At 33.8% G+C, this 15282-nt stretch overlaps 2 protein-coding genes across 2 annotated transcripts; both read right to left on the bottom strand.

Moving 5' to 3' along the window:
* Positions 1-4788: 4788 nt before the first annotated feature.
* LOC107848917 lies at positions 4789-5448 on the bottom strand. Its single transcript, XM_016693630.2, has one exon. The coding sequence runs from the start codon at positions 5446-5448 to the stop codon at positions 4789-4791; it is 660 nt and encodes a 219-aa protein (XP_016549116.2).
* Positions 5449-5889: 441 nt separating this feature from the next.
* Positions 5890-9183, bottom strand: LOC107848916 (ribonuclease 3-like protein 2). Its single transcript, XM_047401721.1, has 4 exons — positions 9121-9183; positions 8828-9024; positions 7674-7755; positions 5890-6066 (listed from the first exon to the last, which is right to left on the bottom strand). The coding sequence occupies exons 1-4, from the start codon at positions 9181-9183 to the stop codon at positions 5890-5892; spliced, it is 519 nt and encodes a 172-aa protein (XP_047257677.1).
* Positions 9184-15282: the final 6099 nt, after the last annotated feature.

Consider the following 15282-nt stretch of genomic DNA (forward strand, 5'->3'; position numbering starts at 1 on the left):
GTTTTGAAATTACGAATATGATTATGTTTTAAACGTTTTATGATATTGATTTGGTCTTTAGGCCTAATTCCAATGTGATTTGATATATTATATATGGATATGCATGTGTTTCATAATGATGATAAATTGAGAGCATGATATACACGGAACCCCTCTCTTGATATGATATTTTTTTAAGTTTTCACGTGATATGAATCATTTAAAATTATCTTGAAATGCATGTCCTGAAATGTCTTTAAAATGTCATGATTTGGATATGGTTTTTGACTTGCAAAGAGAGGGTTGTTTTTGTTCATGTTGAAATATGTTGCATATGATGATTGAATGAAGAGAATGATATGATACTGATGACTTGCAAGTCGGGTATGACGATACCCTACAGAGTATGACACGTGATTGATTTGAACAAAGTTTGAATGCATTAGTTTTCATGAGAAAGGTGGATGCCCGAAGAAGGCGTTTGAGTAAAATGGGTCATCGCTGGAAATCGTAGTTGCTGATGCGGGTCATATGATATTGTATCCTACATGGGAGGATAATAAAATAATTGGGACATCTCAAATGGGGGGGATTCCCTGCGGTGTACTCACATGGGGGATATACCGGCTCCAAATCCTGGCGGCTACTTGGATTGGAGGCTTGGCCGCCGAGCACCATAGGCGGATTCCACCTAGACGTGGAATTACAATTGTAGGGTATTCCACCTAGCTCAATCGTATTACATTGGTATTGAAAACTATTACATTATGACCATTTGTTTTCAAATAATTTGATATGAAACTGCTTTAAATATGGCTCTCACCTATATTGTGTAAAAATATTATATTTCTGTTTTGATTTCTCTGCGTACCAGTACTTTTGTATTGACCCCCTCCCCTACCAGGTTCGGAGGTACAGTCTAGGGGTCCAGATAACCAGTAGATTCCTTCCGGCAAATCACAGAATCAAGTGGTGAGCCTTCTATATTTTGGAAGGCCTGATGTCTGCAGTTTAATTTATCATTTATTAGTTTTGGGTCTACTGGGGGCCTTTTCCCAGTTTTCAGATAGACATTTGTTTTAGTCATGTAGTAGAGATTTCGTCGATGTTATAGAGATGTTGTGTTGAGATTGTGGGACATTATTCCCCATTATTACTTTTGCATGATTCTTGACTATGTTTCCGTTATATTGTGTATCTTCCGCATTTCTTTTATCATATGAATTATGTGCATGATTACCAGATAAATAGGGGTGTTTCGGGCCTCATGGTTCGGAATACTCTTCACGGCCAGGGCCCCGGTTCGGGTCGTGACACCAACCTGTTATGAACTGAAGCAGTTAGATAATTGTAATTGAAGGAGCCATTTTATTTAGCTTCAAGCAATCAGAATAAATATAGTAGCAGTACACTGAAACAGAAAAATGACTGCTGAAAAAAAACTGCATAATGCCTAGAAAATAGGAACAACTAAACTAGGATAATGACTAAAAATAAACTGCTATCCTAAAAATCAGCTGAGGTCTTTTAACCCATTCCTAACAGCTACTGAAACACAGTAACATCACCTCGTGGATCAGGAGCTGCAAATTCCCAGCTTTTCTCTAAGAAACTCGAACCTGCTAACATGAAATGACCTACTTGATTATCCGATTTGCAATATAGTAAAACCACTTCACCGTTCTTCTGCACTTCCCTTAAAAAATAAAACTTGATGTTGAAGTGCTTGATCCTTTCATGAAATGCGGGATCTTTGGATATGGCTATGGCAGCTTGACTATCCACAAAGATCGCAGTGCTTTCTTCTTGCTCCAGCTGCAGATCAATCAAAATTTTCCTGAGCCATATTGCTTGATTAACAGTAGCTGCTACTGCTATGAATTCTGTTTCAGCTGTTGACTGTGCTACTGTTTCCTATTTCTTTGAGCACCATGAGAAACACCCTGATCCAAAAGTGTAGCAATAACCGGAAGTACTTTTCATATCACCAGTTGAGCCGCCCCAATCACTATCAGAATATCCAGAGAGTTTGAAGTTCTGACTTTTGCCAAATTGATACCATAGGCTAGAGTTCCTTTAAGATACCTAACCATTCTTTTGGCAGCTATCATGTGCAACTCCCTTGCACAATTTAAAAATTTGGATAAAACATTCATAGGAAACAAAATGTCAGGCCTTGTTGTCGTAAGATACATCAAACATCCAATTAAGCTTCGATATGCTCCTTCATCAACTACCTCAGCTCCATTATTCCTTTTCAGCTTTTCTTTTTGATTCATCGGAGTACTCAAACTCTTGCATTCTTCCATCCTAAATCTTTTAAGAATCTGCTTCATGTATTTCTTTTGACAAATAAAGACTTTATTTCGAGTTCGCTTGATCTCCATTCCCAGAAAATAAGTCATCTCGCTAAGATCAGTCATCTCAAAGACTTTCATCATCTCCTCCTTGAATTCTTCAATCAAAGTTATATTATTTCCTGTCACAAGTAAATCATCGACATACAGAGAAATAATAATAATATTAGAGCCAACTTTCTTGACATAAAGAGTTGATTCACTTAAGCTTTTTTCAAAGCCTAAGTCTAGCAAATGGTTATCCATTCGGCTATACCAAGCTCTAGGAGCTTGCTTTAGCCCGTATAAAGCTTTCTTTAATAGATAAACCATATCTTCATGTCTTGGTACACTAAACCCTTCTGGCTGCTCAACATAGATTTCTTTCTGCAGTACACCATTCAAGAAGGCAGACTTCACGTCCATTTGAAAAATCTTCCAACTTTTTGTGCTGCTATAGCTAAAAGCATTTGAATTGTATCCAATCTAGCTACTGGGGAAAAAGTATCAGAAAAATCTACTCCCCAAACTTGTGCGTAGCCTTTCACCACCAATCTAGCTTTGTGCTTGTTTATCGAGCCGTCAGGATTGAACTTGGTTCGGAAAATCCATTTAACTTCAATCACTTTTCTATCTTGCGGTCTTTCCACTAGCTTCCAAGTTTGGTTCTTTTCTATCATGTCCAACTCCTCCTTCATTGCATCTATCCATTTTTGATCAACTTTTGCTTTCTCGTATCCTGCAGGTTCAAAAATAGCAATATTGCATCTTTGATAAATATCAGAGAGTGACCTTGTCCCCCTAATAGGTCGATCATCCACCAATTCATCATAATCAAGCTTTGAATCATCATGTTTAACTCGAGACTCCTATTCCAGTCCCATTGCTTATCTTCAAGGAATTGAATGTCTCTACTTACCACAATCTTGCCTGATTGAGGTTGAAAGATCCTATAAACTTTAGAAATCAAACTGTAGCCAATGAAAACCCCCGGTTTAGTCTTCTCATCAAGCTTATCTCTTCTGACCCGCGGAACATAAAAAAAACACATACATTTAAATATTTTGAGATTTTTTACAGTAGGTTTAACACCATACCAAGCCTCAAAAGGAGTCTTCTTTTCCACTGCCCTTGCCGGCAGTCTATTCAGCAAGAAAACAGTTGTGTTCGCTGCTTCTGCCCAGAATTTCTTTGACAGGTTCTTCTCGTGCAATAAGCACCTGGTCATCTCTATTATTGTTCTATTCTTTCTCCCACTCACTCCATTTTGCTATGGAGAATATGGGACAGTTAGCTGGTGCTCTATTCCAGCTTCTTCACTAAAAGAATTAAACCTATCTGATGTATATTTAGTTCCATTATCTGATCTAATGACCTGAATCTTGCAGCCGCTCTGATTTTCTATACAAACTTTGAACTTCATGAAAATTTCAGCAACTTCGGACTTAAACTTCATAAAATAAATCCAACACATTCTTGTTAGATCATCAATGAAGATAATATAATACCTGCTGCCATTGAGCGATGAAGTTCTTTGTGGACCACAGAGATTGGTATGAATGAGCTGCAACTTCTCTGTAGCTCTCCATATGGAACTTTTAAATGGAAGCCTAATCTGCTTGCCAAGCAAACAAGCTTTACAACTTGAGAGATGCTCCTCCAAGTTTGGTAAACCACTTACCATTTTGCTTCTTTGCATAAATAACAAAGCTTTGTGATGAAAATGCCCCAACCTTTTGTGCCACGTTTCCGCAACGGAGGACTGACTTGTAAAAGCTATTTGTTCCTCCACCAATGGATTCAAGAAAAAACTTTTTCCCTGCATTTTGATTCTAAACATTTCCTGACAGCTAGGATCGCTGATTAGACACGCCTTGTTTTCAAATAATAATTTGAATCCATTTTCCAACAGTTGTCCAACACTTAATAAATTTTGATCAAGTTCAGGAACAAATAAAACTTCATACATGAGTTTTGTACCTTTATAACTCTCAATTGCTACAGTACCCTTTCCTGTCGTTGGGAGATATTCTCCATTTTCGATCCTGACTCTTAATTTAACTGATTTGTCAAGCTTTCTAAAAATATTTTCATCACTGGTCATGTGGTTCGTACAACCACTATCAATAAGCCAGCTTTCACTTAAACTTTTGCTTGCGTAACAGGTTGCCACAAATAATTGCTCTTCTCGCTCTTGGTCTGTAATTTGTGCTTTATTTTATTGTTGTAAATGCTTCTCTTTGCAGATAATCTCGGCATGACCAAGTTTTTGAAACTTTTAGCATTTCATATCAGGCTTTATCCAATACTTGAAGTGTGGATGATTTCTCATCCCACAATGTTGACAAGGTGGATATTTACCTTCTTTGTTGTTAGCGGTGGCAGTAGCATTTTTTTCAGATGTGGCTTCATAGTTTCCATAGTTTTCTTTCTTTCCTTTTTCTTTATTACCCTTAACGGCATCTGAACCAAACTACAACTTTGCTTGCAGGGCTCTCTCGATGGATCCCTCTTGCCTCATCATCCTTCGTTGTTTTTGTGCCTGCAGAGCACTCAATAACTCTGCCAAGCTAAGCCTTGACAGATCTTTAGTATTTTCCAATGAAGCAATAGTTGCCTCATATCTTTCAGGTAAGGTTACAAGAATCTTTTGAACTATTCTATTGTTATTAAGTTCAGTTCTAAGTATCCTTACCTTATTTGCAATCAGAAGCAACCTGTCAGAATAATCCTTAATGGTTTCGGATTCCTTCATTCTCTGCATCTCGAATTCTCTGACCAAGTTCAGTACTTTTATTCCTCTGATTCTTTCATCTCCCTTGTACTCTTTCTTGAGGAAATCCCAAATTTCTTTGGCTGATTTACATGTCATTACACTACTGAAAATGATTGTAGAAACTGCAACAAAGAAACATGATTTAGCTTTGGGCTTTGTTGTTCTCCTCTCCTTGTGAGCTCTAATCTGAGCCATGGTTGGATTCTCTGGCAAAGGAAGCACTTCATAGTCTTCCTCAACAGCCACCCACAAATCGCAGGCCTCCAAATAAGCCTGCATTTTTACTGCCCATGCTTGATAATTTTCTCCGTCGAAAACTGGCGGAGCCATAGCAAAAAAAGAACCAACATTCTCCATTGTTTGAATGGTGTTTTGCAGCCACAAATTTGGATAAACACTAAAAAAAAACACTCACAAGTTTCTCACAAGTCCCTTAAGAAGTAAGGCTCTTGATACCACAGTCAGATGATTGTAATTGAAAGAGTTGTTTTATTTAGCATCAAGCAATCAGAATAAATAGAGTAGCAGTACAACTGAAAAAGAAAAATGATTGCTGAAAAAACTGCATAATGACTAGAAAATAGGAACAACTAAACTAGGATAATGACTAAAAATAAACTGCTATCCTAAAAATCTGCTGAGATCTTTTGACCCATTCCTAACAGCTACTGAAACACAGTAACACAACCTAACTAGTTGGAGTTGAGTTGAGGTTTAGTTGATTGAAACATTGATACTCTAAATCCATAAAGGAAAAATAAAATAAGAGTTTTTACAAGATTCTTGTCCAACACAAAATTAAATAGTAAGAAAGAAACTGACCACCCAGAAAGCATTCACATCAAAGCCACAATCCAAAAATACAGGCCCCATTACTGACTCCATAATGTCTGTAAGAACCTTTGGCGCTTTTATCATTCCTCCATGGAACTCCATCTCCTTCTCTTGTTGCACTGCTATCATGAATTCCTTCACCTAGACACAAATTCAAAATCTCCTCTATTACAATTCCACAAAGGAACTATTGTAATTATTTTGACAATCTTGTGCCAAGGAAGTATGCAATGACACATTGTTACCAAAGGCAAATGAAGTGCCATATGCAATGACTAACTGGAATCTTCACTATCTCAAATAAGTATGGCCTTAAATATTGTATTAGTCTAATCCAATTAATCAGCTCTGAAGATCAGTGAAGCTGGACCTTAAGAAGCAAAAAATGACAATTATTTTGGGACGGAGGAAGTAACTATGAGTAGCTGCAACAAAACATAAACTAAAGCAAAGTGAACTAGATACAAATAAGTTAAATACTTACAAAAGAGAAGAAATGGTAAGTGACAGATAAATCTATTACGTAACTTTTCATCGAGGATTGACGATTCATGGCTGAGATAAATTGAATTAATCTAATCCAATTTGGCTCCAAAGATTAGTCCAATTGACTTCAGGCAAAACGTGACAACTATTTTGTGAAGGAGAGAGTACAAGTTAGCTTAATGGATAACTACAGGTAACTACTACCTACATAAAACACAGTGAAAATGCTTTACATTAACTACGGATATAAAATTCTTCCTTCGTTTAAAAAAGAATGACTTTTCCTTTTAGTCTGTTTAAAAAAGAATGACCTTTTTTTTTGGCGATATTTTAATTTCAACTTTCCACGTGTCATGCTTAAGACCACAAATTAAAGTGTATTTGGTACATTTGATATAACTTTAATTCAGGACCACAAGATTTAAACACCTTCTTTATTTTCTTAAACTTCATGCCAATTCAAAATAGGTCAATTCTTTTTTAAATGGAGGGAGTACTTTTCTAGAAGAGATGAATCAGGAAAATAGTATGGAAATTAATCTAATCCAATTTAGCTTCGAAGATCAGTAAAATTGACTCTCGAGAAGCGAAAAGTGATAATTATTTTGGGACCGAAGGAGTAACTGCAACAAAGTTTAAACTCCATAACAATGTGAAGTTGATGCATATAAGTTAAATACTAACAAAAACACATCTAACGTATTTTGGTTTTTTGAGTTTCGTAATTGAGGTTTTAGGCGTGTGAGTTTCTTACCTTAACTAACATCAACACCTAAATTATTAATTATTCATTTTTCATACCTGATAGTTTGGGTATGAAACTTAAACAATTAATTGTGGTGTGATTTGATAAATAGTTGATGAGTGCATACTTCTTCTAGAAGTTTTCTGGTCTTAAATAGATACTTCAATAGCTCTTCTATTGTCGTTATTAATGTCGCCATGTTTGTAATAGCTATCTCCGTCGGCGTCGGACCTATTTACGTTGGTCATCGTTGCGCAATTTTTAGGTGATTGCATGGATTTTGAATGTGGAGTAGATGCATATAAGTTAATAACAACAAAAATACAACTAACGTATTACAGTTTTTTGAGTTTCCTAGCTGAACTATCATCAACTATTTATCAAAACACACCTAATTATTAATTGTTCATGTGTGTTTTCATAAATAGTTGATTATAATGCAGGAAGTAAACAATAAACACACACACACCTGATCGTTCAACTATGAAACTTAAAACACCGAGATACTTTAATGTACCTTTTCATCGAAGATTGCGGAATCGCGGCGGAGGTAGTTGTAAAGCCCATGTCGGACAACAACTTTAGAAAGTTTTTCCGTGCTAACATTAACAATGCAAAGATCAGTAAGCTTACCACAGTCGATTTAAGGGTAAGTGACAAAAAAAAAGCTTGAAATCGCTAAGCTAGGAGCGGCGTCGCCAATGAAAGCGAGGCGCTGGTAATTTACAGAAGATGAATTTGGATAGGAAGAATGAGTAAGTTCTTCTTCTAGAAGCTTCCTATTCTTAAATCGATACTTCAATAGCTCTTCTATTGTTGTTATTTAATATCTACCTTCACCAACGATAGTGCAAACCTAATTGTATCGGTCAATGTGGAGCAATTTTCTGAGGATTGCCTGGATTTTGAATATGAAGTAGATGCATATAAGTTAAATAACAACAAAAACACATCGAACGTATTCTAGTTTTTTGATGATCAACTATTTATCAAAACATACCTAATTATCAATTGTTCATGGCATATTTTGATAAATGGTTAGATTATAATTCAGGTAGCAAACAGACACACATACATGTAATAGTTGTAATCGAAACACGAATTGATCGAAGGAAATTGAGAATTTTATTAGTAGTGGAACAACAACTACAATCACTTCACTACTACATTCACTTAACTAAGCTACAACAATGGCAGTAACTTGGTCATTCTCCAATGGTGTAAGAACCTGTAACAATGGTGGGATTGAGTGAGTAAAGAGAAGGAAGAAAGAGAAGCAGTAGAAGAAGGAGAGAAGAGGTAGAGAGAATTTATGAGAGGAAGTTTGACAATTATCGGGTCGTTAATGATTTTCCCCTTCCCTGTAGTTGATATACAACAATTATAACCGCTAGTCTCATTAGGACCATCGGATCCGTGCTAGCTATTATTTAATCCAACGGATGAGAGTCAGTTGTCACGTGCTCCTTGTGTGCTGGCCTGCCACTAAAATGCTGCCACATGGATTCCACTACTCTTTCCTATTCCATCCACCATCTCATCTACTGCTTCCCAATTTTATTATTCAAAAATCCCAAATTTCTCAACGTGTTTTCTCCCTTCTTCTTTATTATTACAACACACCTGATCGTTCAACTTTGAAATTCAAAAAATCTAGATACTTTAATGTACCTTTTCATCGAGGATTGTCGAATTGCGGCGGAGGTAGTTGTAGAGCCCGTGTCGGAGACAACTCTAGCAAGTTTCTCCGTGCTAACATTAACAGCGCGAAGATCAGTAAGCTTACCATGGTCGATTTCAGGGTAAGTAACAAAGAAATAGCTCAAAATCGCTAAGCTAAGAGCGGCGTCGCCGATGAATGCGAGGCGCTGTTAATTTATAGAAGATGAATTTGGATAGGAAGAATGAGGAAGTGCTTCTTCTAGAAGCTTCCTGTTCTTAAATTGATACTTTAATAGTTGTACCATTGCCATTTTTGTTGTTTCTTCCTCCGCCGGTGACGGCAGAAATTTAATTGCGTCGGTCATTGTGGAGCAATTTTTTGCCGATTGCATGGATTATGAATGTTAAAATTCTGGCACGGGAATGGAGACGGTGATTTCCCAGCAAAAACAAAAAGGCGAAAATGTCTGATAGTATTGTTTGCGCTTACTATTTATATGTATTTTTTGGGCATAATACCATGATATGATGTGAACTTTAATTTCGTCTTAATTGATATTTATGACCTTTAATTTTGAATATATAATAACTTTGAGTAAATGTGTATTTTACACGATAAATTATGTAAGATGCACATATTCCGTGTGTTACTACCGCCATTTTAAATTATTGACATTACTTACTAGAAATTTTAGTTCAAAATAGTTGTCATATTTAAAAATTATTTCTTTCATTTTCCTAGTGACACAGTAATTACAAGCAGTAAGTTATAGAGTCAATCTAACTACATTACTCTTTAAATATAACAAATTAATGCTATTATGCATAATATATAAACATTCATTTTAACTTGATTTTAAATCACATCTATAACCTTCAATTTTGGGTGTGCACAGATTAAGGCCGGCAGCGGAACCGAAAAATTCTGTTTCGGTCCGCCAACTCCGGTTCCGCTAGGTTTTCGATTCCGGTATGCAATGGTTCCGATTTGGTCCGGTATATCGGTACCCAATGGTCCGGATAACGTTACTGGTGCGGAACGTCGAAAAAATTCAGTATTTTCAATTCCGGTTAACTGGTTCCGGTTGACGAGTTAATTTCTGTTTTTTTTTTAAAAAAAGTGGGATTTGGTTGGCAACAACTCTTTTGTCCATTGATTTCTAGCCGTTGCCCCCTCTCCCATCCCAATTACCCCATCCCCTCTCAATTACCCCACACCACCCCTTAAAATTTTCATTATAAATATCCTTCTTTTCAATTCTTTTTTCACACAAATATTATCAATTCTCACAATCTATCTTAATAGCACATTCTCTCTAAATATTTATAATTGTTATATTAGTTGAAGTTGAAGATTCAATTATTGTATTAGTTGGAGTTGAAGATTTTTTGAAGATATTATAATCTTCAATTATCATTTATTAATTCCGACATTTGATATACTTCTGCTTTTACGCAGACGTTCGTTATAATCGTTCCAACTTTAAGCTCTTTTTATTTTCGTTAATATCTATATTTTTAGTTTTTAGTAGCTACATTTGTTTACTTACATTAATTTTGTAATTTATAATATTTGTATTGCTTGTGTTAATATTTTAATTTAAATTATGGATTTCGGAAAAAATAGTAGTGGTAAAAAACCAAGCTTTGATAAGGTTTTTTTGTAGAAATAAAAAAAGTAAGGTTAGTATCGGTATGGAATTAGATAATGAGACCCTAAGTAGGCGTTATAATAATTTTGAGGAAGACTTACCGGAGGAAGATGATATAGAAGAACAAGAGTTAGGTGATACCCCTACCCCTACTAGTCTGGTTACGGAATTATCGAAATACGGTGAAGAACTTTCCCCTTTACCGAAATTTACTAGGGCCAAAGGTACCGAACGTACTAAAAGGTTTTTAGTTTGGAAATTTATGGAGCATGATAGGGTAAAAGGTATTGCTACTTGCAATAAATGCAAGAATATTTTTAAACATTTGACCAGGAGAAAAAATGGCGGGACAGGATTGCTAACTACGCATTTGATGAGATGTAATAAAGAATTTATTCGTCTAAAAAATGAGACTAAGGCAAAAAAGATGGTACAACATTTGTACATGAATTTGTAGGAGGTAATATGGTTCAAACGCGTTTAGACATGTTTAACCCGACTGAAGCAAGTTTATCATCGGCATATAGTGAAGATGTAGATAGAGAAGAACTAGTGAAAATGATTGTTGTTATGAATTTGTCTTTTAATTTTCCTTCGCATCCCCTTTTTATTCATTATATTCAACGAGTATATAATTCCTCTTTTAAAGTTTTTTCACGAAATACAATTAAAAGTGATATTTTTAAATTTCAAGCTGAACATTGTCATTTTCTTCATTGCTTATTTGATAAATTTGATGGTAGAATATTTGTTACTTCTAATATGGGTACTAGTGTTGTCGGTAATGATTATTTTACTCTCACGGCTCATTGGATTGATCACGATTGGAACATGCAAAAAAGAATTATTGCTTATAAATATGTTGACGAGTTTAAAACCGGTATGCATATAGCTAATACAATAGTAGCGAGCATGAAATATTTTAAATTTATTGGTAAACTTATGGCATGCACATTAGATAATGCTTCTAATAATTTGAAAGCTATTGACGAGTTAAAAACTAGATTATGTTTAATGTATGAAAATCATTTTCATGTTAGATGTTCTGCACATATTTTAAATTTGATAGTACATGATGGTATTCATTTGTTTGAAAATGGTTGTCTTAAAGTGTGAATTACTTGTAGTAATATGTTTAAAAATAAAAGAAAGAGTGTAATGGATGATTTTAAACGTAAATGTAAACAATATGATCTTCCATATATAAAAATTCCAAAAGAAATTCCTACTAGATGGAATTCTATATTTCAAATGTTTGAAGTTGTTGTTATATATCGTAAACCTATATAATTAGTTTATAATTCTTATAATGAGGATGTTAATTTAATGTTAGATGAAGATGATTGGACTGAAGTAGAAGAACTTTGTAAATTTTTGAAAACTTTTTATCAAGCTACGAACACAGTATCTGCTCAATATACTCCAACTATTTCTTTTGTTTTAGTAACTATTACTGCTATTTCTAAAGTACTTGTTGAATATAAAAAGATATGTCCTAACAAAGAGGCAATTGAAGCTATGATTAAAAATTTTTAAAAAATATTATTTTCCTATTCCACAAATTCTTTTAACAACTAATTTATTAAACCCATTTTATAAAGAACATGGTACAGTGATGTTGGTTAGAAAATTATACAACAATTTAGAAATTGGACGTCATGAAAAGCCATCAATTGAAACCTGTTGTGCTAGCATAGTATCTACACCTAGGAGTTTATATAACTTGTATCAAATTATGAAACAAAATATTGGGCCGATCGAACCTCCTACTTCTAGACGTAGATATGATGATTTAGATAACGAGATGGGCGAAAAACTTGGTCTTCAATGTTGTAGGAGTAATGAATTTGACTCGTATCTTTCGTAGAATCGAAAAAATATTAGAGATGAAACTAAAAAACAACAACTTTTATCATGGTGGAAGACCCGTATCAGACAATTTCCAAAACTTTCAAGGATGGTTCGAGATTTGCTATCAACTCAAGCTTCTTCAGTTGCTTCGGAGCAAGCTTTCAGCACAGAAAGATTTATAATAGGAGATCATCGGTATTCGTTAGCAAGGGATAGTTTGGAGATTTCGGTATAATTTAGAGATTGGATCAATGTCGAACGAAGAAATTTTAGGCTCCCTAAATTACTGCCCCACATTGAAGACGAAATAGATGAATTTTTTTTTAGGAAAATAGTGATGATGGAATGGAAGCAATGGAGGAACAAGGAAATAGACCAATTCCGGAAGATTTATCCGCCAAAGACATAGAAAAGTTACGCCAAAAAAATTATAGACAATTTAGATAGTAATAAGATTTTACAATGGAGATCTAATTCAAACAGAACCCTTCCTAGAAGGTGGCTGCATAGATTAGATTTTCATTTAATATCTTTGTAATAAATGTACAACGTACGAAATTTGAATAAATATAACGGCTATTCGCCTAATTTTGTTTTAAAATTTGTCTTTTGGTAGTTGCAATTATGGAAAAAAAAAATAATACAAAACTTTATAAAGTTAGCAAATTTTTTAACTTCTTAAACTTATTAAAAATATTATATTAACTTAAACTTATATTTTTTATGTTAAAATTCTAAACTTTTTAAGATATATTAATAAATTATATAAATTATATAAGTTATTATATATATAAAACTTATATATTAATGCCATTAAGTTAAGATATAGATAACTTAAATTAAAATTGTAAAACAAAAACTGTATTTATATAAAGTTATGGAAAACTTTATATAAATTATATAAGTTGTTAAACAAAAACTGTAGCAATTATCGAAAACAAAATTAATACAAAATTGTATTACTGTACACTATGTCATCTATTTCCGGTAATTTCGATAGCGCTCCGGTCCACACCAATAGCAAGTGGAACGGTCCGAACAATGAAAAAAATCCGGTAAGACCGGTTCCGGTAACACCGATTCCAGCAGCAAAAACGGTAAGGAAGTTCCGGTGTCAGTTTCGATATCGGTTAAATTAGTCCGGCGTTCTGGTTCCGATCTGTTGCCAGCCTTAGCATAGACAGACACTTAAACTTATATAAAGTTGAACAAATAGACACACAAGTCCCATATAGCACCGCCTTCAAATTTAATTCAATGTAGTTCCCAGTTTTTTTTGGGGGTGGGGGTTGTGAAGCAATGTCATGCCAAAATACGCAACAAACACTAATTCTTCTTGAAAAGGCGGTAAAAATATACTCCCTCCGTTCTATTTTATTTATCTCAAATTTTTTAATTTAATTTCTCAGTATACTTGTCATTTTTTCATAAATCAAGAAGAGATAATTTTTTTTTGGAGTTAATAACTTAAACGGTCACTCAACTTTGGACTTTTATCTCAGAAAGTCACTTAACTTTGAACTTTATTCAGAAAGTCATTCATCTTTAGATGTTTTACTCATAAAGTCACCCAACCCATTTTATTATTTTTTTAACTAATTTTTGTTTATGTGAAATTATTTTTAATAATAAAATTTTAAAAAATATAAAATATCCATTTAATGACCTTTTTACCCTCTCTTTCATTCCTCTTCTTTCATTTCATACCTACATTTAAAGATAGGGATATTATCTTGTATTACTATTATAGAAATACAAAACTTCTAACACCATATGCTAGCTACTTTTTTACCCTCCAAAAAAAAAGGACATATTGGAGAAATTTGTAATTTAATTATAGTCTTAATATTTAAAATTATAAAATCAACTTCATTTTTTATTATTATTGTATGATTTTTATTTGAATTACGCTAGACGTCTTAATATTAGGAATTTACCCGGTCAAGGTATTTTTCTTATTTGAACTATGTATGTAAATAATAGTACACTTCTATGTTAATTTTTCTAATATTTAGACTTTTAAAATAATAAATAATAAATAATAAATATTTTATGTTCTCTCCATAGTTAAAATGTCTATTTTAAAAACATATTATACTCATTGATATAAATACGCGCACGATGTACGTAGTCAACTTCTGGCCCTATAAATTCACAAATTTCAATCCTATTTTTAATATGTACTTGTCCATAGGTGTTGAGACCCCAGTTTCAAGTTATGATTTGAACTCAAAATTTGTTTATGAAATCTATACTAAATTTCAACATCAATTTTTGTCCTGCATCTAGAGGGTAGAAGGTCAGTTGTGTAGGAGTATTGTCTTGCGTCTCTAAGGTTTAGACTTGTTGGTGTTCGTCGTTGACTAGCCATAATATTATAGTCCTTGCTTGTGATACTATCATAATCTGTTGTTTATTATGTTTCGATTGTCACACCGTTTTTACCCTTTTTTTCATTCCTCTCTCTTTCATTTGATATCTACATTTACCCTTTCTTTCATTCCCCTTTATTTCATTTTATACACCTATATTTGATATCTTCATTTCTTGATTTATTTATCTCCTAAAAAAATTTAACCTACAAATTAATTAAATGATGACAACAACAACAACATCATCATTAGAAACTCTTGAAAACTCTGCAACTAATTTAGTAGCAGACAAGAAAGCCTCTTCAAGTGAAGCAGTAAAGTACTGTAGGTATTTAAATATCCACATAAGCATTTAAATGTAGGTATCAAATGAAAGAAAGGATAAAAAGATCATTAAATGAATCCGAATTTTGTTATTAAAAATTTTCACATAAGCAAAAATTAGTTAAAAAAATAATAAAATGAGTTGGGTGACTTTCTAAGTAAACCATCTAAAATTGAGTGACTTTTTGAGTAAAGCTCAAAGTTAAGTGACTTTCTGAAATAAAAATCTAAAGTTGAATGACCGTTTAAGTTATTAACTCTTTTT

The sequence above is a fragment of the Capsicum annuum genome, chromosome 12, assembly GCF_002878395.1.
Source record: "Capsicum annuum cultivar UCD-10X-F1 chromosome 12, UCD10Xv1.1, whole genome shotgun sequence".
NCBI lineage: Eukaryota > Viridiplantae > Streptophyta > Magnoliopsida > Solanales > Solanaceae > Capsicum > Capsicum annuum.